This window comes from Aptenodytes patagonicus, chromosome 1, assembly GCF_965638725.1.
Source record: "Aptenodytes patagonicus chromosome 1, bAptPat1.pri.cur, whole genome shotgun sequence".
NCBI classification, from domain to species: Eukaryota; Metazoa; Chordata; class Aves; order Sphenisciformes; family Spheniscidae; genus Aptenodytes; species Aptenodytes patagonicus.
The window spans coordinates 34,723,594-34,746,476 of record NC_134949.1 but is presented as its reverse complement, the minus strand read 5'-3'; the positions used below and the strand labels follow the sequence as shown (position 1 = coordinate 34,746,476).

The 22,883-nt window shown below is 44.6% G+C and overlaps 1 protein-coding gene across 3 annotated transcripts in view; it reads left to right on the top strand.

Moving 5' to 3' along the window:
* The window catches only part of SLC38A1 (solute carrier family 38 member 1), a 42,446-nt gene extending 20,188 nt beyond the window's left edge, over positions 1-22,258 (top strand). For 2 of the 3 annotated variants that reach the window (XM_076331792.1, XM_076331803.1), the window contains exons 5-16: positions 2,338-2,411; positions 4,057-4,149; positions 4,462-4,543; positions 5,738-5,820; positions 6,732-6,790; positions 6,923-7,048; positions 9,268-9,347; positions 10,523-10,623; positions 13,807-13,925; positions 14,459-14,600; positions 14,723-14,820; positions 15,871-22,258. In XM_076331792.1, coding sequence (XP_076187907.1) covers positions 2,338-2,411; positions 4,057-4,149; positions 4,462-4,543; positions 5,738-5,820; positions 6,732-6,790; positions 6,923-7,048; positions 9,268-9,347; positions 10,523-10,623; positions 13,807-13,925; positions 14,459-14,600; positions 14,723-14,820; positions 15,871-15,972 — 1,159 coding nt within the window. In that variant the 3' untranslated portion in view covers positions 15,973-22,258. The remainder of the gene's footprint in view (positions 1-2,337; positions 2,412-4,056; positions 4,150-4,461; positions 4,544-5,737; positions 5,821-6,731; positions 6,791-6,922; positions 7,049-9,267; positions 9,348-10,522; positions 10,624-13,806; positions 13,926-14,458; positions 14,601-14,722; positions 14,821-15,870) is intronic. The other variant, XR_012994736.1, reaches the window with a different exon arrangement.
* Positions 22,259-22,883: the final 625 nt, after the last annotated feature.

Here is a 22,883-nt window from a genome sequence, read left to right as displayed (position 1 = left end):
CTTCAGCCCCATTTAGCCCGGCACTGCACATGATCTGAAAAACTGTGCTGATGCACAAGGCTTGTTAGATGAGATATAGTATGAGATTACAACTGAAGTTTCACACTGCTTTTTGCAGCCACTTCTGCTAGGGTAAACTGGAAGCAGTCACAAAGCCACAGCCTAACTCCTCCAGAGGTTTAGGGCATGCTGGCAGACCAGCCCCCTGGGAAGCCGTACGGTGGCAAACCCCATGCTCTGCCATGCTCTTCTGCACCCCATACCTTATGAGGGTTCAGAGCTGTTCTGTACAGTAAGGCAGGTGACTGCATGAGCCTCACAGGTCTTCTGGTCCCAAAGCCTGGGACTCCACAGAGGGCTGGGGACAGCGCATGTTTCAGCTGACCTGGTAATGTAGCATCTGGGAGCAAACAGCAGTGGCATCGCAGGAACAGTTTGCTCTTCCCAGCACTGTATCAGTCCCCTGCCCTAAACTGTTTATTCGGGATTTGTTGGAGGGAGGTGACTTTTGCATGTGCTGGTTGCTTGCATAGCTGCCAGCACTTCTTTAAAAGCAGGCAAACTAAAAAGTAGGGGAGTGCTTTTGGGACTGCAGCACAAGCTCCCCTGCTTCTGTTTTGAATTTGTGCAGAGCGAGTGGCATGGACATTTTCATTCCTTTCCAAGGGGTGGTTCTGGCATGAATATCCTTGTCCATACCACAGTCCTAACGCAAACAAGTTTTTCATACAGCGCTAATGAAAATGCCAAGTGTCTGTGTAAGAACCCTATGGGGAGCTAAGGACAACAGATCAGATAAATACCTGGCTGCTTGGGAGTGTTATTTTTACCACTGCAAAGACTCCATGAGCTCAGTGCCTGAAAAACGGGAGCTTTTAATATTAAAATAGACTTGATGCTGGCATGCGGAGCCGGAGCCATTTGGGGCTGGGAGTGAGTCAGCCCAGCAGCCGAGCACAGGGGGGCTGCGAGCACCATGCCTCCAGGCAGACAGGGGCTTAGCGGCTCTGCAGGGAACTCAGGCAGGAGCAGGGCTTAGCAAATCTGTAAAAAATGGAGCAGAGTGACCTCAGCCAGTACAGTCTCCCTTCCCTTCTCCACCTCCTTGAGGAGAAACACCCTTTGGGCTGTACAAAGAGTGTGTTGTTATTGTCAGCCATCATACTTTGTTGGCAAAAGAGCAGTTCCTCCTATCACCTCTTTATGTTTCTCCATGCTCCTCTGGCCCCAAGAAACTTGTGGGTCATTATTTGGCACTAAAGTATTTCTAGTCTAAAATAATAAAAAAGTGGGGAGAGGGGGCTTCTCATCCTGTTCTTTCTATGTATTCCCATGAAAAAGATGTGTTGCTGCCTATCTATGGCAGCAGCTTGTTTTCTGTTAAATTTTAGGCTTGTTTTTCTCGGTGTCCTGAGGGTAGTTGTCATAATAAAGAGAGGAATTGCCAACAGATTGTCTGAATGCTCTTCACACGCATCATGAAAACATCATCAGGTCTTTATGTGTCAGAGTGTTGGAGGGGAAGGCACACATGGTGCTTGGCTTAAAGACATAGAGCAATGAGCAAATGTGTTTTTATGCACTTAGCCCCCGGCACTGACTAATTATCATTTGTGCCAGCAAGTTCCCGACACAAACAGTTTGGTCATTACTTCCTGCAATTCTTCTACGTTAAGTCAAATTATGGATCATGGCAGACCAAGAGTGACATCAGTGAGGGAACACCAGTCCCCACCTGGACAAAGTATAAGCCTTTGGTTTCTGCCTTTATTCCCAAGGGAAGCCAGTCGAGCCTTAACTTCCCTCCTCTTCCCCCTCCTTGGGCACTGGGAGGCACATAAAAAGCCATTTGGGCACCCCTTTGGTAGCATATGAAACATGACCTGGGAAAAGATCCTTCCATTTGGTATGGAAGTTTTTAAATAGAGGACTTCCCTTTGAAATTTTTACTCTGCTTCCAGAAAAAAAGCTTTAGAGTGGGTGGTGAGGGACATACCTGGCTCATCCCTGTTCTGATTAAATCTTAATTCCTACCTGAAAAGATATCTTTATTCTTGCTTCTTTCAATGTGGGGGGGTGTAACTCACTAACAGGCTGCGCTCTTCAGCTCTGCTAAGTTTTACTTGGTTGAATCCCTCTGCATGCAGGGCTTTCTACCTCCATGGTGGTGTGGTGGAACTGCAAAAAGCATGTGAATCACATGTATTTTAGGGCTTTTTGCATTGTCAGAAGAGTATAAAAATTATTTCAGAGTCAACGGGAATACAACCTGACATGAAATATTGCAATGTTAGAGCTCAGCTCTTAGAGTAAGCTTTATTTTCTATTCTTTTATAGGCTGCTTTTGGTTTCAGTGACACTGCTGTCTATTTATTCAATATATCTCCTGTTGGTGTGTTCAAAGGAAACAGGTAATTTAAGATGTTATTACACCATTTCAGTAGAATTGTAAAGAACGAGAGGTGAAAAATACTCAGATAAGGCCAGGTGCTTTGTGTAAGACAGAGTTTCTATCACTTTGCTGACACAACAGAAAGGCCTAACACATTTTGGGTCAGAAGCCCAGAATTAACAAGAATTTACATCATGGCAATGGAGAAGAGCATCTGACCATCACTATAAAGAGAAAAACTCATGACAAAGAGTGAATTCTGCTAGCATGAAATGTTGTCTTCAGTGAGCTAAAAGGAACAGCTCATATAATTTTGCGTTACAAAACCAATTGCAAATGAAATATAATGAATCTTTGCCTATGGTGAAGCTTACCTGGAAATACAGTTTGTCCTTAATGGTTAGGGTGAAATTCCTGATAGCCTTTGTGGTGTAGTAGGAGGTTTCCTAGAAGAAAATAAAAGGGAACAGTTCCTCCACAGAGAGAAGTGTATCTGTAAGGAAAATATATTCTAAACACAGAAATTAGAAGTTACCTACAGTGTTAAATGTCACTGTGCTCTGAAGTCCATGAGTCCCTTTCCTTGGGTAACAATCTCTGAAGCCAGATTTTTAAAATTATCTGTGCACAAGAACACTGTAGTATTTTAGTATGTAATTTGGACACATATGAGTTACTGTTATAGCATGTATAATCGCAGCAACTGCCTGTTTAAATTAGGTAGGTATGCCTAATTTTGGACACATTTCTGCCCTGTTGATTCCCAAAATCTAAGCCCTGGTTTCTATGCTGCTGGTACATTTAAGCTCAAACCTATTGTTTATACAAGCTTCAAAGCAGAAATGTCAGCTATAAGGAAATACAGAGAAAACCAAACAATGGGATGCATTTTAAAAATCATCTGTACAGTGTGACATCTGCAGTATTTCTCTTTCTGTTCTCATGTATCTCACCATCTTCACAATGTCCAGACTTTTTCTCAGCCTAAATCACAGCCAAGGAAAAAAACATTAAACAGAAACACAAACCAATTAATAGAGGAGTTTCTCAAGCTTGACAGGTATTTAAAAAGAAGTTTTAGTTAATTTACACCTTTCCCTGCTTTTACCAAAAACACACCACACTGAGAATTCACAAGTTAAGGCTTCATCATTAGAAATTGTAAATCATCCTGTAAACCAGTGGCTGCCCTCATTTGGATCGTTTAGTCAAAGCAAGCGAAATTGCAGAATCGCGGTACTGTGTCTGCTGTGGCCAGGCTGCCAGTGCTGACTTGTGGATCCTGCTGTACCGAGTTTTGTCTGGAGAGGAGGCTTTCTACATCACTCTCATTGCGGGCGCAAACCTAATATGCCAGGATGGGGATACCAGAACTCAACATGTCACTAGGGATATAGACAGACTCATTAAAGGGGTGTAATAACCTCATTAAGAGCTTCAATTTCAAAAGTGACTGGTAGCCAATGATAACATTTATAGACATCAAGAAAACATTCCTACATAAGTTTCAGCCCTAGCAATTACAAGAGAGCTCTCTATTTACTTGTGAAGGGCAGATATGGCTGCACAGATGGGTGGTTAGCTGAAAAGGAATCATAAGTGTTTCGACTCAACAGCTTTCACTGCTGTATTTGTTACCTTTCTCCTCGGTTTTTTTCATGCAGGCTGCATGGTGTATGAAAAGCTGGGTGAGCAGGTCTTCGGTACCCCAGGGAAAATGATTGTCTTTGGATCTACATCTCTCCAGAACGTTGGAGGTAAAGGAGATGAGGGGTATTGAAAAACAAAACCCGGAAACATCTTGATGTTATGGCTACCAACCAGCCAGGTTCCTCCTTCTCTCAGTGACGTCTTGGGATCTTCATGCTCCTCAATATAGCTGTGGCTAACACTTTGCATGCAGCCCTTTAAAAACGCTGTATTACTGAATGATCAGTAGTTTACAGCCAATTATAGTTCGGGGTCTTCTGTCATCAGAGGCTGATTTGGGAAAAGGTTCAGGATGTTCTCTGTACTTATTCCACAAAATATCTTACCCATTTTCTAAACTAACTTTGTTCTTCTTCCAGCAATGTTGAGCTATCTCTTCATAGTCAAAAATGAGCTGCCTTCTGCCATAAAGTTTCTAATGGGAAAAGAAGAAACTTTTTCGTAAGTTGAATTCATTTTGGTGATTAGATTATAGAATTTAATGTTGTGTAGACAAGTTTAAGCATATGTTTATAAAAGCTCTTAAGTATTGGATACTCTTTAGGTTTGTCAAAGTATATTTTCACAGGAGTATCTCAGGGGGTTAATAAAAACCAAGACAACTTTGGAAAGGCAAAGAAGATGGATAGGAAATCAAAGGTTAAGTCATCAGCAGTTACTCTCTTCACACACCAGATTTTCATGCAGAATTGTGATTTATATAAACCTCTTTTCATAGGATCCAATCTTTTACAGTGTTAGGCAATACTTGAAGATATTGGGAACAATGCAAGTTTAAGATATTATGTATTTCCCTGCGTTCTTAGCATCTTGCAGGATTTTGCCCCTGAAGCACTGTCCGTAGTATGAAATTCTTCGATACTAGCATATGACAACAGCAGAATATTGTACTTAGATTTCTGCCACTTATCACTCCTTGACATTTACCAACCTCTTTAACAGAGGGGTGGTATTTCTTTATAGTGGTAAATATCCTTTGCCCTGGGTTATATGGTGTGCTGTAGTGCACGAGAAGAAGGTAGAGATCCCATTCCTCAGGCTTTCATACTAAATTGGACTGAGCAGTGGAAATAGGTCATACAGAACGTCACTAACGCTCTCCCTTCTCCCCTTTCTTGCTTTCCAGCAGGATTCAAAGCACTTTGCTAGAAGGAGATACAGCCTTGGGCTGGCTAGTGCGTGCCAGCCTGCAGGAGCCTGGTTTGCCACTCCAGGCACGTGCCCGGGTGGTTTAGCAAACGAATCATGGTACCCCCCACCCCCCCCGGCCCCACTGTACTGTATGTGTGGCCCTTTGCATGATCTTTCCTCATCCTGGCAGGGTGGCTTATATCAGGTTACGGAGGGTGTTGTTCTGCCTCTCAGTCCCACTCACTGATCTCAGCAGTAGGGTGATATTTTGTCTAGTGACTATGAAAATCTGCCGTATCTGAGTCAGACCAGTGCCACGTTTTAAGGGCTAGATACTTAATGAGTCTACAAAGTTCAGATGTGGCCCCTATCTCTCCTTCTGTAGGAGCTTGTAGGAGACCAAAGATAGTTGTGTAACTGCAGCAAAGAGGTTGACTTTGTGTGAGGAAAACCAGAGAGGGTTTAAGGTGTGCTCATGGTGGGTTTTTTTAATGTTTTATGCAGGGCATGGTACGTGGATGGGCGGATTCTTGTTGTCACAGTGACGTTTGGTATAATCCTCCCTTTATGTCTCCTTAACAACTTAGGTAAGATGCAAATGCCATTGTGGGAATAAAATAAAGGGGCCCAGACATCATGCCACTGACAGCCACAGTGGCAACTCAACTATAATAAAAAAAAAAAAAAGGTGCTCTCATTGTAATCTAAGCAGCCTCCCTGGACCAGGAATAAGCTGTGTTTTGAGCATCTTGGAACAAGTAGGCCTAAATTGTCACAGCGGTTGAACTCAGTATAAACCAGCTTCATCCATACAGTTGTGGAAATTGATTTAAAAAATTATAGTTAAGAGGGTCTTCATTTCATAAGGCTATTTTATGTGTAGCCTGTAAAAATAAGTTCACAAATTGTGAGATTACAAAAAATAACTTATTTTTCTATCAGCATCAAAATTTTTAGTCGTGCGGTTAATTAGAGGTATTGGACTTCGAAGTAAGATGTGTATGGAGGATTGCATTTTCAAATGTGTTTGAGTCCACAGAGATGCCAGTAGGTACACAATGTATTTTTTAAAACCATGTAACAAGTTTTGGCACTGAAGTCCTGTTGGTATCTTCCTTTTGAGAAAATAACCCATACTCAGCTGACGTGGCTCGTATCAGGGAATCTGGGTCACGTTCTGATTGCAATTGCACATTATCAGGTTTGTTTCAATTATCACAGCCCCTTTCAAAAGTAGAATTAGTTAAACTGCCGTAAAGGTGACCCTCGGGAAGTCAAGCCGGTCAGAGCAAAGCTCAGGTCTGTCTGAAAGCTGGGAGGCTTGCGACGTGGGAGACTCCCACACCAACAAGACATGGTTTTGTCCTGCCCAGAAGCTCACAATACATATTAAATGTATAATACATTTAAACTTTTCATGAAGCAGCAAAAAGAAGTAAAAACCAAGATATGGCTAATAAAATAATTTTGTATGAGATTTCCTTTTAATTTCTTTCAGGGTATCTTGGCTATACCAGTGGATTTTCATTAAGCTGCATGGTATTTTTCTTGATAGTGGTAAGTTCAGCTTGCTTGCTTTGTTGGATGAGAGTCACTTGATAGGATAGTCATAATTTCTCTGATGTTTTAATTTTAATTTGCTTTTTATTATTATTTTTAGCAATTAGCTGTCTTCCGCTCTCATTCTAGGTTATTTACAAGAAGTTTCAAATTCCCTGTGGTGGATCGGAGCTAAATGCAACATCATCTATCCTATCAAATAGCTCAGCACATGAACATATGTGTAAGCCAAAGTATGTTATCTTTAATTCCAAGGTATGTTTCTTTTTATAATACTTATTTTTAATTCACATAATATATGCACCTACACCCCGTGTTCTTAATCCAGTCAGCACCACGCAGGGCCTGATTCTCCATGCTTCCACTCGTGCTCCCAACGGTGAACGCACAAGGGGTCTTCTTGCCCAGTCTTATGGAGATGCCGTCTTGAATGTACCTCCTTGCGGTCTTGCTCTGCCCCGGTAGTAGATGTGCTAAGGCTGTGAGCGCAAGCTACCACCGGACAAGAAACGCTTTCTTTGGGAGAGTTTTCCTTTCCACTGCTTCTTACTATCTGTGCTGCAACTGCACCTTTAGGCTGTAGTTCAGCAGAGGCTGAGTAAGCCGTTCCTGCATCCAAAGCCCAGAAGTAATCCCTCTGTCCTGCACACAAACTGCTTCTTTGTGACAGGGTACGTGTTTCTGTAGCCATATGGTGAACTGGATCGGGAAAAGGATACAGTTGAAAGCTAATCCAGCAAAAAATTTATTGCCTTTCAGCTGGATGCTTTCCTCCATCACCACACAGCTGCAGGAAAAGTTGTGCCAAGAGAATGCGAAAGAGCAACTGGCTGTAGCTGTAGGAGCAGGAGATTGCTCCTGTCAGCTGTGCTGGGGCACAGCGCTCATTAAACAGCACCTTATCCAGCAGGGCAGAGTCCTCAGGGCGTCGGAGTCGCATTCATAGGGAATGCGCATGTATAGCATATGCGTGCAAAAATTGATTTTTTTTAAATTCATCCTACCAGCTTCAGCTGAAGAAGCCAATCCGAGCACTTTTCTTTAGTCAGAGGTAGCCATCAGCCCAGATCTGATGTGACTGACCAAGAGTTAATTAACTTGGTGTGCGATAGCAGCTTAGGTGTAGGTATATTTTAGATAGAATTGAAGGGCAGTCTTGTTCTCCTGCAGTGTCAGCGTTTGCCTCAGCGTTGATGGAGGCACATCAGCAGGATCGGTCCATCTGAACTAGGCATGCTGGAGCTGAACTCTAGAGATTTGCCCTCGGGGCCAGCAGTTTGCCAATCAGTTTAGCAACTTTGGTGTGTGAGAGGAGAGACAGTTTCACAGAATCAGAGGATGGCCGAGGTTGGAAGGGGCCTCTGGAGGTCACCTGGTCCAACCCCCCTGCTCAAGCAGGGCCACCTAGAGCTGGTTGCCCAGCACCGTGTCCAGGCAACTTCTGAATATCTCCACGGATGGAGACTCCACAACGGTAGGGTGCTATGAGTGAGGGAGAGGAAGCGGCACAGGCCTGGGTGAGGAAGGACTGCTGGAGAGCAACCAGTGTATTTACTGAACCTGTCAGGCCTGGGGTGTACCCCAGGACAGCTTCTGTGGGCAGGGGATGCCTGTGGCCAGAGCAGGCAGATCTCAGAGGGCCAGAGAGAGCCGCATGTAGGGATGAACTGATTTTGTCCTCGCAGGAGGACCTGTTTTTCATGTGATCTCTGCTCGTACCCGTTCCCTGGGGAGAATGGAAGCGCTTGGGCGCTGAGATCATTTGTGAAGTTTGGCTGTATGCTGAGGACTGAAAGCCACTCAGGTTTTTGGTGGAGAAGGGGGTGAGGTGCCCCCCAGAGGCCTCCTGCGCTTCCTGGTGACGTAACGGTCTCTCTCTTTCCCCAAGGAAAAGCATGCTCCCTCTACAGCCCTCCTAGCCCTTTTGTTGGCCTGGGAAATGAAGGGACTCAGTCTGGTACCTTGAAATATCCATTTATTTGTAAGTTCTGCATTCCTCTTCTCTTTTCTTACAGTCTGGATATGGGCTTCCTCCTCAGGACTTCAGCCTTAGCACCACGGGTGCGCACCCCTCTCCATGCCAAGGCAGGGTAGTGTAGCGGTGACCCACCTTACGTCCCTTTTACACGTGACAGTGTGCTAGTAATGGTGGCAGTAGCTGGGCAGGGAAACCCATCCCAGGGAGCAAAACCAGCAGCTGTGTGGCATCCAGCGCTGCGCTCTGCGAGCAGAGTCAGGACTGTGCTCACACGACCAACGTGAAGACTTTGTCCTCCCGTTGAAAGAGCACTGCTCTCCATATTTCATTAAATACATGCTAATTGACAGGTCTTCTGCCTTCTCTGAAGGCTCCCGACGTTCAGTTGAAGAGTCAAGAGAGCTGGGAGCTGAGGTAGTTGAACACGGATCATTTCTTCACACCGCTGGGGGAAATACTTCTTCTTAACTTCTTTTCTGAAATTCTCTCCGAACAGACCGTGTACGCTTTGCCCACCATTGCTTTTGCATTTGTGTGCCACCCTTCAGTCCTCCCGATTTACAGTGAACTTAAAGAGTAAGCCTTTCTCTTTTTTTTTTCCAGTGAATTGTTTTGAACCGCTTTGCATGGAAAATGTTAGCGCAGGGGTGCTCTGAGTCATTCGTGCCATTCGGAGGAGATGTGCTTTAATAACACCCAACAAGCCAATGAGCGTGGCTGTCAGCTAGGAAATCTGGCCTCCCAGGGGTGCCGCTGGGGTGGGGGTGAGGGAGGTTGAGGATAATGCAATACTTTGGGAGTTTTCTCTGGAAGTACACAGCAGCCTGGGGAGAGCCAAGTTGTGCCGGTTGTTTGGCATAGGCAAGAGGCGTGTGTTCAACTAACGGCATTTGTTCCAATGCAACTAAAAATCTGTTGCAGTACTAGGAAAAAAAAAGTACTTTCAGCCTCGCCTGTACTAAAAGACCTTTGCCAGTACGGCTGTTTCGCTGACACCTCCGGCTGGGCAGGGCTCTGGGGAGCTGGAGACCGGCCCTGCTGTGGCATCGCTGGCAGCCCTGGGGGGCTGCAATGGGATCCTGGGCCATGGGGGGAGCCCCAGGGGAGAGGTCGGGGTCAGTCAGACCTGTGGGTGCCCTCAGGTCCCGGTCACTTGCTGGGTCCTTTGAGTTTCAAGGGACTCCGGCAGGTCCCCAGGTGCCTATATAGGGCATCCCTGTGTGGATTTGAAAGCCTAACTTTAGGTACCAGAGTGTGACTATTTCAGAACAAATATCTAAAAATGAAATGTTTGCACTTAACCTATTTTACAGGTCTACAGTGGTCTGCATACATTCATTATTTTCTACCCACGGGGACACAAATGTTTCTCTGCAAACATTTAGAATGGTTTTTTTTCCTGTGTGTAATTTTACTCTTCCTTTATTTTGGCCTTTTAATTTAAGTACTGAAGTGTTTAAGGGCCATCCCTCTCCACTTGGCTTCACCCTTCACCCTGTTTAGGCGGGTATGGCCGGGGAGCAGAGCCGCAGGGCGGTCCCACCATTTCTTAACTTAAGCCCCAAGTAGGGTCCATTTTCCCAGTCCTTCTCTTCCTTGTGCAGCTGTCAATGAATTCCTGTTTTAAATGAAAATGCATTCATGAGTCTCCCCAGAATTACAATGTTTATGCAAAGACTTAATACATTTTTAAACAGCTATGGAAAAATCCAGCCCAACCATTTTTATGTGTTCTTTTCTTCTTTCTCCAGCCGTTCACAGAAAAAAATGCAGTTGGTTTCAAATATCTCATTTTTTGCCATGTTTGTGATGTACTTTATGACTGCCATATTTGGCTATTTGACTTTCTATGGTAAGTATGCAGTTCTTTACTGACCAAAGTAGAAAGGGAATACATGTGAAATCAATAGCATATCCCAGCTGGAAAGGAAAGTTCCATCCACTTATATTAAAATACTTTTTCAAATCATTTTCCTTAATGTTTTCATATTGAAAGTACACATCCTTTCCTCCTTTCCCCCGTGGATGAAAAGCACAAGTGAAAGTAGTATATACAACAGGTGTATTCAAAATATGAGGGAGAGATTTAACAGAGTTGGGGGTTAGCTGGGCCCCACTAAGATTTTTGTTCCAAGGTCCTCACCTGAATGTCGTGTAAGTGTGCCTATCTATATCAAATGAGACAGATTTGAGAATAGGTCCTAGGAAATGGGTATGAAATCAGCCATCACAGCTTTTTCATTTTCTTATTGACTCATCGCCTCATCATAGAGGCGAAGGACGAAATGTTTTCCCTGTGTCCCTAGAGCTGACCCCGTCAGGTCTTGGTTAAACAAATTGGCAGTGGGGAAGCTTTGAGTGTCGTCCCAGCTCAGCTGCCAAAGGATGGTTATTTCAGTGTTTGAGACTCGCACCCTGTCTCTTTTCACGCGTATCAATTCACTTAAAGAAACAAACAAATTATGTTGTATTGCTCAAGGATACAACATGTATGCCCTGAAGGCACAATTATTAAGTAAAGTAGGATAAAATATGAATGTTGCCCAGGAAGCTACTCCCATGTTCCAGCATAATGGGAATGTTGAAAAGTAGTGTCTTTTTCCACGGACCTCTAAGGGGTTACAAGACAGATGACAAAACTGATGTTTGCCTTTTACCTCAGAGTCACCAAAAGGTCATCAGTCTTCACCCTGTTCCAAGTGACCTTTTTGTTACAATCTCCTCATTCCCGGTACTGTTCCTTGTGAGCCGCATATTGCAAGAGAAAGAAAATAAATAAATATGAAATGTGCCGGGTTTTTTTCAAAGGTGTCCCTATCTCATATTTGTTTTCTCAGGCTCTCATTCTGATTATGAGGCCTTGAGTCTGCATGCATTGAAGTAACTTGAGGTCATCTGTTCTAATTTTCCCAATAAAACCGCAAATACTCTGCAAGTGACAACAGCAACAGCCATTCTCATCCAACTGCTCCCGTCTAATGCATTTTTGTAGAAATGCATCAAATTAGCAGCCCCAGGGAGCAAGTGGGTGTAAATCAGCATGGACCCCTTCGCTTTGGCAGGGAGGAGATTCTGATGTGATTGCCCCAGGGATCTGAGGAGGCAGATCCGTGGCGCTCCTCTCTGGGAATCTCCCACGCCCCTCAAGGACGAGGGTCTGGAGTCCATGGAGGAGGTAGGGGCTGCGTCCTTCTGGCCCTCCCGAGGGGGAACGGCGGAGGAAATCCCTGGGGTGTCTCGTGTGCCTCTACCCATGTCAGGCGTCCCTGTTCCCCAGCGCTGAGAGCCCGCGGGTGGAAGCTGTGCAGCTCCGCTGGGGCTTCTGCAAGGGTCAGTGCCATGAGAGGCAGCAAAAAAGACACCGAGGGAATATAAAATTCCTCCACTTTGATCCTTCTTCCCCTTGAGACTGACAAGACCTTACCTTTCATATGTTCACTTACAGTTTTCTAACCCTCTTCTCTACCCTTACCTGGATAAGAACAGCATTTTTATTGTGGCCATTTCTTCTTTACACCAATAGTACTTGTCTGTTTGCTGTATTCTCACAAGTGTTGCAGTGATGACTATATTTACATTGCAGAATTACAGAAAAGAGGTGTTTTTCTTCCCCTAAAAGGTCACACTGTGGTTGGGCTCTGTGGTGTATCTAGCTGAAAGGAAAACAGACCTTCAACTGTAAGCCTTGCCCTTCACTTCCTACCTGGCTGCAGTCCGTGAGCGGTACAGAAGTTGCAGTCTGTGCTTGCAGGAGCAGAGTAAGCTCTGTGTCGCAGAAGCTGTGCATGTGCCCGGCTTGAAAACCCCACTCCTAATCTGCAGGGAGGTGGGAGAGCGTTTTCTTTCTCCTGGTGGGGATTCAAGCACTGCGTAGGTGGTGTTGACCCGTGGTCTCTCCCCAGAAGGGCGTCCTGGGGGGAGTGCAGGCATTTCGCCGCAGGACAGATCCCTCTGCCTCCAGGAATACATGAGGTTTTACCAAGTGCTAAAGATTTTAAACTAGATGTGGCTGCCGAGTTCCCTTTAAGGACTTCGGTTTAAGAGCTGTTACGTTTTACCACCAGCTTTCTAAGATTAGCAGGCAGAAACAAAACATGAGCCTAAACAGGGGCAGCGAGTATGTTTTTGTGGCGCGCTTAACAGCCATCCCCTTAGGTCATTGCTCCTAGATATTTAAAAGTTACAAAGAAAACACACAGGTCCCTCAGCAACTTGGTTTTCCTGTTGGTTAGCACACGCAGACCCACTCTGCACTATTTATCACAGCTTAAGGAAACATTTTTGCAGGAGGTCGTATTAAAATATCGCCAGCGCCTCCCCATTAGGCAACCCCCACGATTTGTCTTGGCTGCTAGGGCCACCGGCGGCACGGGGCCGAGCTGCAGCCACTGCTGGGGGCCGGGGGGGGGGACAGGTTCAAGAGAAAAAAACGTCAGGGCAGCCCTCAGAGAAGCTGCCGAGGGATTTGAGTGCAAATGTGAGAGCATCCCACTGAGAGCTGACCCAAGATAGGCTTTGATCTTGGTTGAGATCAGGGGCACTGCTTTTTGCTGGAAGTTTATTTGCTGTTTAGACTAATTTAGCTCAAAACCTTGTAGTTTATATTAAGTTCAGCCGTTGCAGTGCATGTGGTTATTTTTATATCATTTGAAACTTTAAAAAAAAAAAAAAAAAGCCCATGGAACCAATTAGAAATAGCTTATTTCATTTTACTTTTTTATATACGTATATATGTAAGCAAGCTTTTGTGTATGTCTCACTGTTGTCTTTCCTACAGTGAAAATTACCTTAGACTTAGGCATGTGCTGTCTTGATTAGGATGCCGTCCTAAATCAGGCCTTCAAAGGATTAATCTGGAATAATGGGATCATTAGGATTTGGTTCAAAGCGCTGTTTTAACTCAAGAATGTTTCCTTCCATACTCTTTCATTTGCAGATAAATCACTTGTTGTTCAAGAAGGCTGTTGTTAAACAATGATTTTTGTGAACGGATTGCCTGTTTGCCAGAACACTTATCTTATTGTCTTTTCCATAGACAATGTGCAGTCAGATCTGCTTCACAAGTACGAGAGCAAAGATGACATCCTCATCCTGACCGTGCGCTTGGCTGTGATCGTTGCGGTGATACTCACGGTGCCAGTGCTGTTTTTCACTGTAAGTAAAAAGCGCCACGCAGTTTGGAAGTCGGTAATGACTGTTTCTTCAAACCACAGTCCAGCAGTTGCCGTGGCAGTGATGTTGCAGCTACAAAAAGAGCTTGAGCTTGGATCGGTCTTTTCCCACACCAGACTCCCACTAACTTCTGGAGAAGTTCTCCCTGCAGGAAATAAATTAATCACTTCTGGTCTTAAATCTGTTTTAAATTGAATCCACAAGGGCCCTCTCTTACTTCACATGCCTTCACTGGAGCAGGCTCAGAGGTGCAGTTCATTTTTAAGTGCAGAAGGACCCCAAAAGGCATGTCAGAAAGGGAGGAATATGCTACTGCAGATGCATGTATACCTACAGTTTTGAAATATCAAATTAATTTTAAGGATTATTTAAAAGGGCATTACTTCAGAGACCCCAAAGTTTCTGATGGATCTATGCAGCGCTTGCTGTCGCGTGAAGAACTAGTTAAAACAAACATGGGAAGCTTTGAATTGGCTTATAGACTGTTCCTGACAGAGAACTCTCTCTTTCTACAGGTGCGTTCATCATTATTTGAGCTGGCTAGGAAAACAAAATTTGACTTATGCCATCACGTTTTGGTTACTTTTGTTCTTTTGGTTATCATCAACCTGTTAGTCATTTTTATCCCGACCATGAAGGATATTTTTGGAGTTGTAGGTACAGTATCCTCGTTTTGTACTACTAATAAAAGACTGTTGCTAATGAGCAACACAGTAATTGTGTTGCTGACACAATAAGTTGTTGACAACTAACAAAACTCATTTATTTGAATTTTGCAGGGGTCACTTCTGCCAACATGCTGATTTTCATTCTTCCTTCATCATTGTATTTAAAAATTACACAGCAGGATGGATCCAAGTTGACTCTGAGGATTTGGGTATGCATTCCTTTCCCGTCAATGCAACGCTTTCGTCTTGTCATTCCTTATAATGTGCTAGATGCAAAGCGTACCTAATCTGAACATATGTGTGAGCTTCTTTACATTACTTTCCATCCTCGCTTCAGTCAGCTGGCAGCCGTGCTTGCCTTTCTCCTTTGCTTACCCTGGGGGTCTCCCGGTGGTGGGGCCCTACCACGCAGGGCATCTTGCGTTCTGGGGGGCCCTTCTCTGCGGGGCAAGGGGCTCTTCCCCTGGCTGGCAAGCGGCAGCTCTGCAGCAGCCGTAGCTGTCAGCAGGGTGCGGGTACCCCTCCAGCCCCCTTCGGCAGCCCTTTCAGCCCAGCAAGCTTTCTCCGTTTCAGTGTGTTGATCCAGGAAGCGTGCAACACGCTCCGTTTGAGGTATTCCTCGTGGTTTTAATGAACCCAATTCAGACTTGGGGTGCTTCCACCAGAAGCAGCCAGCTGAAGTGTTAGCCCTTTGGCATGCATGAGCAGATGGGAATAGGCCTTGGAAAGACTTCCTGTGCACCCCAGAAGGAGCTGCAGCTGAAAAGATGCAACACTCCTGTGTGTTCCCAGTCTAATGGGGCGTGCACTAGAAGCATCGTAAGGTCAGACCTTCCTGCTCTGAGCAGACAGGCAGGAAACCCGTGTTTCACTTGTGGCTCCATCCACAGACCCCAAGGGCTGAACTTCGATGGACACGTATCTGATGGGAAGAGTATACCTATTTCTGTGAGGCTTTAAAAAGAGCAGAGCCAATCGGTCCTAAAAACAGACTCGCTTAATCCTCTTTAGGGATGATCAGTGTTTAAGAAATGAATTGAAAGGAGAAAAAAAATTGGGTTTGGTGTTCAGCGAGTAATTATTAATGACGCTAATCTGTTTAATTATCTATGGGTCTTGCCTTTACCAGAAGTGCTATCCCATTTTAGCTGATAACTTTGATACATCACCTTGTAAATCTCCTTAAGAGGAGAAGTTAACATACTTGAATTAATTGTCTTTTCTTTTTATTCATTAATTTTCTCTCCTTTTTGTTCCAGGCTTCTCTTTTCTTGGCGCTGGGGATAATGTTTTCCCTAGTGAGCATTCCCTTGGTCATCTATGACTGGGTACAATCAGGAGGCAGTGCCGAAGGCCACTGAAGTGCACCTCCTTCTGAAAAGAAGACGCCCCCGTTTGCTACACACCAAAATCGCAACCATCCGTTCTGTTATCTATTCCATCTTTTGTGAGTTTACTCAAATCAAATCCAACTAATGATTATCCAGTACAGAAAATACTGTTATGGGTTTATTTTCTTGCAGAAAACAGACATGTTTTTCCAACAGGCATATCACTCTGTCCCCCAATATTGAGTTATCAGATCAGCGTAAAGTCTGTGTTAATTGTCTGTGAGACTATATAGAGTGTTGCTCATAGAAATTCATCACAATTAATTTGTTTCCCCTCTTCCACCCATGAATTGCATTGCTCCGTTATTATCCTTAGCCCTTCAACCACAAGCTCTGCTTCTTTAGGGCAGCAGCGCCTCTTGTTATCAGTCCCAACTGGAGTGATGTCAGTTCACACCCTTCCCTCCCACCTTTTAGCCAAAACTCTGCTCTCCAATTGTACGCATCTGGTTTGTTGGTTTGTTTGTTTGTTCTGTTGCTGTTTCATGCACCATTTGCCTCACTGGGTTAAGTATAGCATTCTGGATACGGGCATGAAAGGCACCACGAGAGCGTAAATGAGCGTTGTATAAGCGTAGGTCCTAAATCTGTTGCTTCTCTCTGATGATCTGGTGGGGGAGCCAGCCCCAGGGCTTGGCCGTTTTGTGGCTTTGGGGAAGAGACCTGTGTGTCTTTGTGACGGGGTGCAGGGAGCAGGAGAAGGACAGCCACCACCAGCAGCCACCATTCCCCTGGCACACTTCAGCTGGAGCCTGACCAGAGCTAGACTTGACCCCAAGCCATGAGTATTTGAGCCTGAAAAGAAGCAGACACTCAGAGATTTCCATAGAAAGTCTGTGTTTTCTTCAGCATTAAACCATTTACTAATGCCCCACTTCTCTCAGAAAAAAAAATGGCAAGCTCCAGTTTTATCAAAACCTACACATTTATTCATACCTCATGCCTTTTCCATTCTGGGATTCATTTGTACATACCTTGTAGAGACTGGCTCCTGTCTTGTGTCTTACCCTCCTTCCACTGAAGTCAGCGGGGTTTTTGACACCAGCAGGAGCAGGATTTGACTCACCCTGCCAAACTACTGGATTTCTAAAGGAAGCTGAAATCTGTAACATTTCTTTAAACAAAGAGAAACACTTTTTATATTTAAAATGTTTCATTTACATTTCTCATCAATTCTCCATAACAATTAAAGAAAAGACATTCAATTACTACTAGCAGAAACGCTGTACCTTGCATCTGTTGTCCACAAAATAAGTATTTGCCTAATGCCTTATAGCTGGTGTAGAGAACTACTTGTAGAGACTCAAACGCTAAGCAGGTGATCGTTAACCATCCTCAGCAGACATCTTCTATTAGTGCACTGCCAGCAGCATAAACATGTTCGCTTTGTGTCATTCACCATGTGAGCTAAAAAGTGTCTCATAATATAAACCCGGCTCCCACTGAAAGAACCGATGGCTAAAGGGAGCCCGGCTTCATGCCCAAGGGCTGAGTGATGCCCCCGGTGTGCTCGAGCCGTACCTGTCAGTATGCAGTGACCCTCTTGTTCCCAGTAGCTGGTTCATTGCCAGCTCCCGTTGCAACTGTGGAAGGAGGCTATCATCAGCTGCGGGGAACCTGTCATTGCAGCTTGCTCTTTTTAAGGGCAGGGATGGAGAATTCGGGATCTTGGGATTTCTGTGAGCTATTGAATTGCCTCAGTTGCCATTGCCTTGTCCTACAAGGCTAGAAGTCACTGAGAGTTGAGACCACAGAGCACTTCTCAGGACCTTGAAAGCTGGTTTCTGAGGGTAACATCCAGAGAGGTTAGTTTGGGGCCTTCTTTGGAAACTGGGCATTGAGGTGCAGAGCATTCACGCTGCAGAAACTAAACCTACTAAACCCAGACTTCTAGATCTGTACCTCAGCCTAGGCAGTGAGGTACCCAGCTCTGCCAGTACACCACTGTGATCCAGAAATAAGGCAGAGTAGGCTCCGCGGGCTGCCCAAGTCCTCGGAGTAGCCCAGCAGCAAGAACAAAACTGGAAGCCTCCTCCCCCCAGATGAAGTGACCTGCTAGACTGCAGAGCGGGGTTCCCTTAGTCTGTCCTCCTCCTGGCGCTTCAGACTTTCACTCCTTGTAGCACAGGCTCCCAGCAAGGTCTCCGGTGCAGCATCCTTCCTCCCAAGCACCCCCCAGCCCAGCATTTAAGACACGAACCGCTGAGCTACCTGGGACCCCTGGGCTGAGGCAGCTCATGCTTTCTTGTGGCTGGTCTCAAACCCTTGCCTGTGATGGTGCAGGTCATCAGTTTTCTCTGCGACGTCTCTTTATGGGACGGATCCCTGCCCTGATTCACAGAGAAGTCCATACCATAGCCTATGAGCCCAGGTGTTAGTCAAGCTCTGGAGAGAACCCATGCTTCGTTCCTATCTCCTCGCAGCTCGTTCTAGGCATCTTCCCAGCTTGGGGTGTAAGTTTGTGGCTCCCCTTTCACAGGCACCCAATTCTCCCTGGTCACTGCAGCAGGAGCCTGGCATCTCACTCCATTTTCTGACTCAGCTTGCTGGGGTCGCATTTCAGGTTTCGAGGTGCCTTATAATCTCTCCGGATCTCATCCCAAAAAACCTAACCCAGACCTGAGAATGCTGTACAGCGTTATCCCCAAAATGCTCCAGGGCTCTCCTGCTTTTCTCCCCCCTTTATCCTCCTCCTACTACTGATTTATGAGCACTGCAGCTTTGTGCATCGGGGGGTTGTGAGAGAGGAGATCCTGGGAGCGACTTTCAAATACCCAGGTAGGATCTAGAGGTCTGATCTGCTGCACAGGCTCCCAGCAAGGTCACAACTACGACATCTCCCTTCCACCGCCCCCAAATAGTCTGTAGTCTCGTGTTTAAAATACCAACCATTGAGTTCTGACATCCAGCTTCCTTCAACTTGCAGGACTGTTGGGTGACTGATTGCTCCTTGCATCTTCCTAAATCTCCTCCATCACTATTCTGCTCTCTCCTCCTTGCTGTTCTGCCTTCTTCTTTTTCCCAGTTTATTTGTATACTGGCGTTTTACTGGATAAATAGGGAGAAAAATGAGCTGGGTGTGTGCATAGAGTGAAATTACCTGAGGTACTGGATCATAAAAGCATATCTTAGATACTGAAAAATAGATACCCAAAATATTGAGTCTTTAAACAGACTTTGTTTCTGGGTCTCTGAAAAAAAAAAGAGGGAATTTTGCTTAGACTGATTTACTGGCATCATATTTATAGATATTTATGGAAAGGAATCATGTGTTTATTGATGTCTGTGGTAATGAACGTGAAATAACGTGCTTTTTGTTTTCTCATCAGGTTTATACATTCTTAACAGAATGCAATAGACCCTGCTGTAACTGTCAACATCAGTGATGGATGACAATATTTGTATGAGGTTATCTGTAAAATGTACTGCTGTTATTCAGTTCATTTGAAATAGTGAACTTGTAGCCAACGATGTACAAGTCCCACATTTTAGCTAGGATTTTAAGAGCACAGTGAAATGCCGTAGGAGTTTCTCTGTTAAATTAATAGGATCCAGAGTACCGTATCTACTTAGTAGGTGGTAGCATGCTTTCTTTTCATAGAGAGTTTATCACTATTGTGAGCACTGCAAATGTCATAGACTGGATGCAAAATTGCTCCTAATAACTACAACAAAAGACTTTAAAATTCTCGTTTGCGTAATAGCAACAATTGAGTGATGAGGGACAAGGAAGGACTAATTAGAAACAGGGGCTCCTAATAAGGTTGTAGGAGTTAATCCTATACTTAAAAGGCGGCCTTGCTGCCTCTCCTAGTCCACAGCACATTGCAAAGAAAATAGTCATGAGCTTAAAGCACCCTCATGGTTGCAGAATACAGCTGCCCTTCTCTGTCCGATGGCAAACATGCCTAGTAAGTAAAACACAATAAATTGTTATTTGGGAACAGTATCTCGGGAGCAGTGACCTCTCTGGGTGGTGCTTGCTCCTGGTCAGAGGGCCAATGACAAATCCATGCACCGGCACAGACCTTTTGTAGGGCTGACACGGACCGAGTGGTGCCCAGCCCGTGTGCAGGCCCAGGGCAGAACGGCCGGTCTCATCCTGCGAGGTCAGGGATGGGGATGCCCGTCCGCTCCCGAGGGCTGCTTTCCTCAGCCACACACTGACCGGTAGCTTGTGCTCCACTTGCAATAGGTCACACGTGCAAATGCAGGTTGGATGATACATGGGTTGTGTCTGTACATCTGCCTTACAATGTGTAAGCACCACAGCTCTCTCTGATACTGAGTATTAACAGTAACAGTTAATGGTATCTCTAGCTTATCTTTAAATGAATACATTTCTTTGCTTGAACCTTACATTAAGGCTAAAGAGCATCTTGGTCAAAACAAAACTCTTGCCATGCGGTGGTGTCCCACCTCCAGTCGTACCGTCCCACCCCAGTGCCTGTAGGAGAAAGGCACAGCAGAATGTACTCTGCTCCATCAGCAGCTCCACGAGATGGCTTTATCGCCTGGCGCCAGGGTGCTTTCTTAAACAATTCCCCAGAGCCCTTGGCATCAGGAAAATCCTTATTTCCTATAACTTACACAAAGAATGTTTTATTTGTATCTAATGTAAGGAATTCTGTAACAAACTGTGAAAAAAAAAGATAATGAATTAATAAAAAGTACAGGGCTGGAAAGGTCTAGAATTCACAAATTGTACACATGCCAATGTTTCTGAAGACAAATCTATGCAGTTGTGTTGTATTGTAGGAAATTTCATTTTTATGTACATATATATTGTAAATAAATAGGATGCTGTATATTTTTGCAGTTGTTTATCCCCTATGATATAGAAGTGTTGAGATAGGCTCTGCATATTAAGAATAATTTTAATAGAAATACAAATACTTTAGCTTCTGACTTAGCAAAATGTATATCCTTTCCTTTCTCCCAAGAGTTCACAAGTTAAATCCTAAACTTGAAATTATAATTACATCGCTAATGTAACAAGAAAAAGAGAAATAAAAGGACCAATGAAATTGCTAGGATTAATTCCAGCACATGACTCCTTGTTTTCTCAACAGCAAGTTAGGCAGTCTTCCTGCTGGGTAAAGTATCTCCCTTGTAAAGGGCCCCTTTGGTACCCAGGTACCTCTTACCTCCTCAGCTGAGGTCAGGTGGTAGTAAAGTGCTGAATAGGCTTTATGCAGAAACCAGAGCAAACTGCAGCCAGCAATTTGACCCAGCATTATGCCATGTTGTATCCAGGCATGTATTTACCCCACTAGTACAAACAGAAGTCGGGGCAGGACTTCTGCATTTCCATTTTCAGCCACCAGAAATGCCTATAGTTCAGGAAAAAAGTACTACAAGCCAGCGGTGGGCAGCAACCAGAACAATTCGTGCCGTTCCTAGCCCACTCCCTTCCTGCAAAGTCCTGCGGCTGCTCCTCCGCCGCAGACCCAGGCACGTTGCTATCATGCGACCAGAACACTGGCACCTGAGGCTGACGAGAGCATCCCCAGCCAGGGACTGCCTGCACATCCCACCCCACGAGCTGGTGGAGGCCAGTATTTTGGTCGTGGGATAGCTGCGTGTCCAGGGGTGAGGATGATGGGAGGGGAGGGTTGTGTATGTCCTGAGAGTGCCTCCATCAAGAGCCTTGTGTAGACTTTCTCACTGGTAAAGCACGGAAACGTGTTTTTTCAGGATTGCTGAAAAACAGAGGTTGAGAAATGCATCTAAAAATAATTGTATTTTTTTCCCATGTTTACTTTATGGTCTTGGATGAAAATGAAACTTGAAATAATGTTTGCTTTCACCGTGAGCACAAATTTGAGGGAAAAACCTATATGCAGTCACTTCTACAGAGCTTTTCAAATTAATATGAGTGTACATTTTGTTTTCAGTGTTATGGCCAACAAAATATAAACTGTAAAGGTATTTTTCCACAAGACTTGAACTTTAACTTGTTTATAGAAACCTGTTTTTAGTGTCCCACGGTATGTTAAGGCTCACCCAGATCCAGTATAAACAATACTGTTTGAATGATGTACGCTTGATACGAGCTCGTCTCTAATAGATTGTTGAAGTGAGTCATTGATAATATTTTGCTCCTGCTAACATCACCATACTTTGTGCTGCTCATATCCAAATAAACGATGCAGTTTTTCAGTTTCTGTGTGTAAATAAAAAAAAATGTATTAAGTTCTATAATCTCTCTGTTACCTCTATAGTTTTTAAACATTAAAATTGTGATCTAAACTGATGTCGGGGCCATACTCGTTCTTTCAAAGGGATGACTATATATCATTATAATGCCTTAAACAGCATGTGCTCCCCACCCTTACGCAAGTATTTTCACTGAACTCAGGGCATGCAGCTCTTGCAAAGCCAATTATATTAGACTTCATGGAGTATATAGAGTAAAACATCAATACATGGCTGTGGAGCATTAACATAAAGTTTCTGACACAGTTTTAGAGGGACCTGAATCCGGGGCGTATGGTCACCACAGACTGGCGTGGCTGAAGATGACAGCATTTCTCAAGCCCGGTGCTTGTTTCTGCCTGTTCCCTGAAGACTGTCCAAGTGCTCACCAGTCTGTTTCAGAGTCAAGTCAAGCGGTTTAGCTTTAAGGGCTGCTGTTAGAGTTGAGTTTGAGTTCAGATGCCAAACTGGTGCCTGGAGTGGCTAAACCCCTGCCAGACCTTCTCTGCTATGGAAGCAGAAGCCATTAGCAGATGGATGAGGAGGATACCCGAGGACAGTAACAACGAGCATTCCCAGCTAGATCTGCCAAAGTGCCTCTGTCAAAGTCTTAGAGGTTCTGGAAAATGCTAACTTTTCACTTTTGACCACTAATTTTACTAGTGCTCAGTTTGTAGTGACCA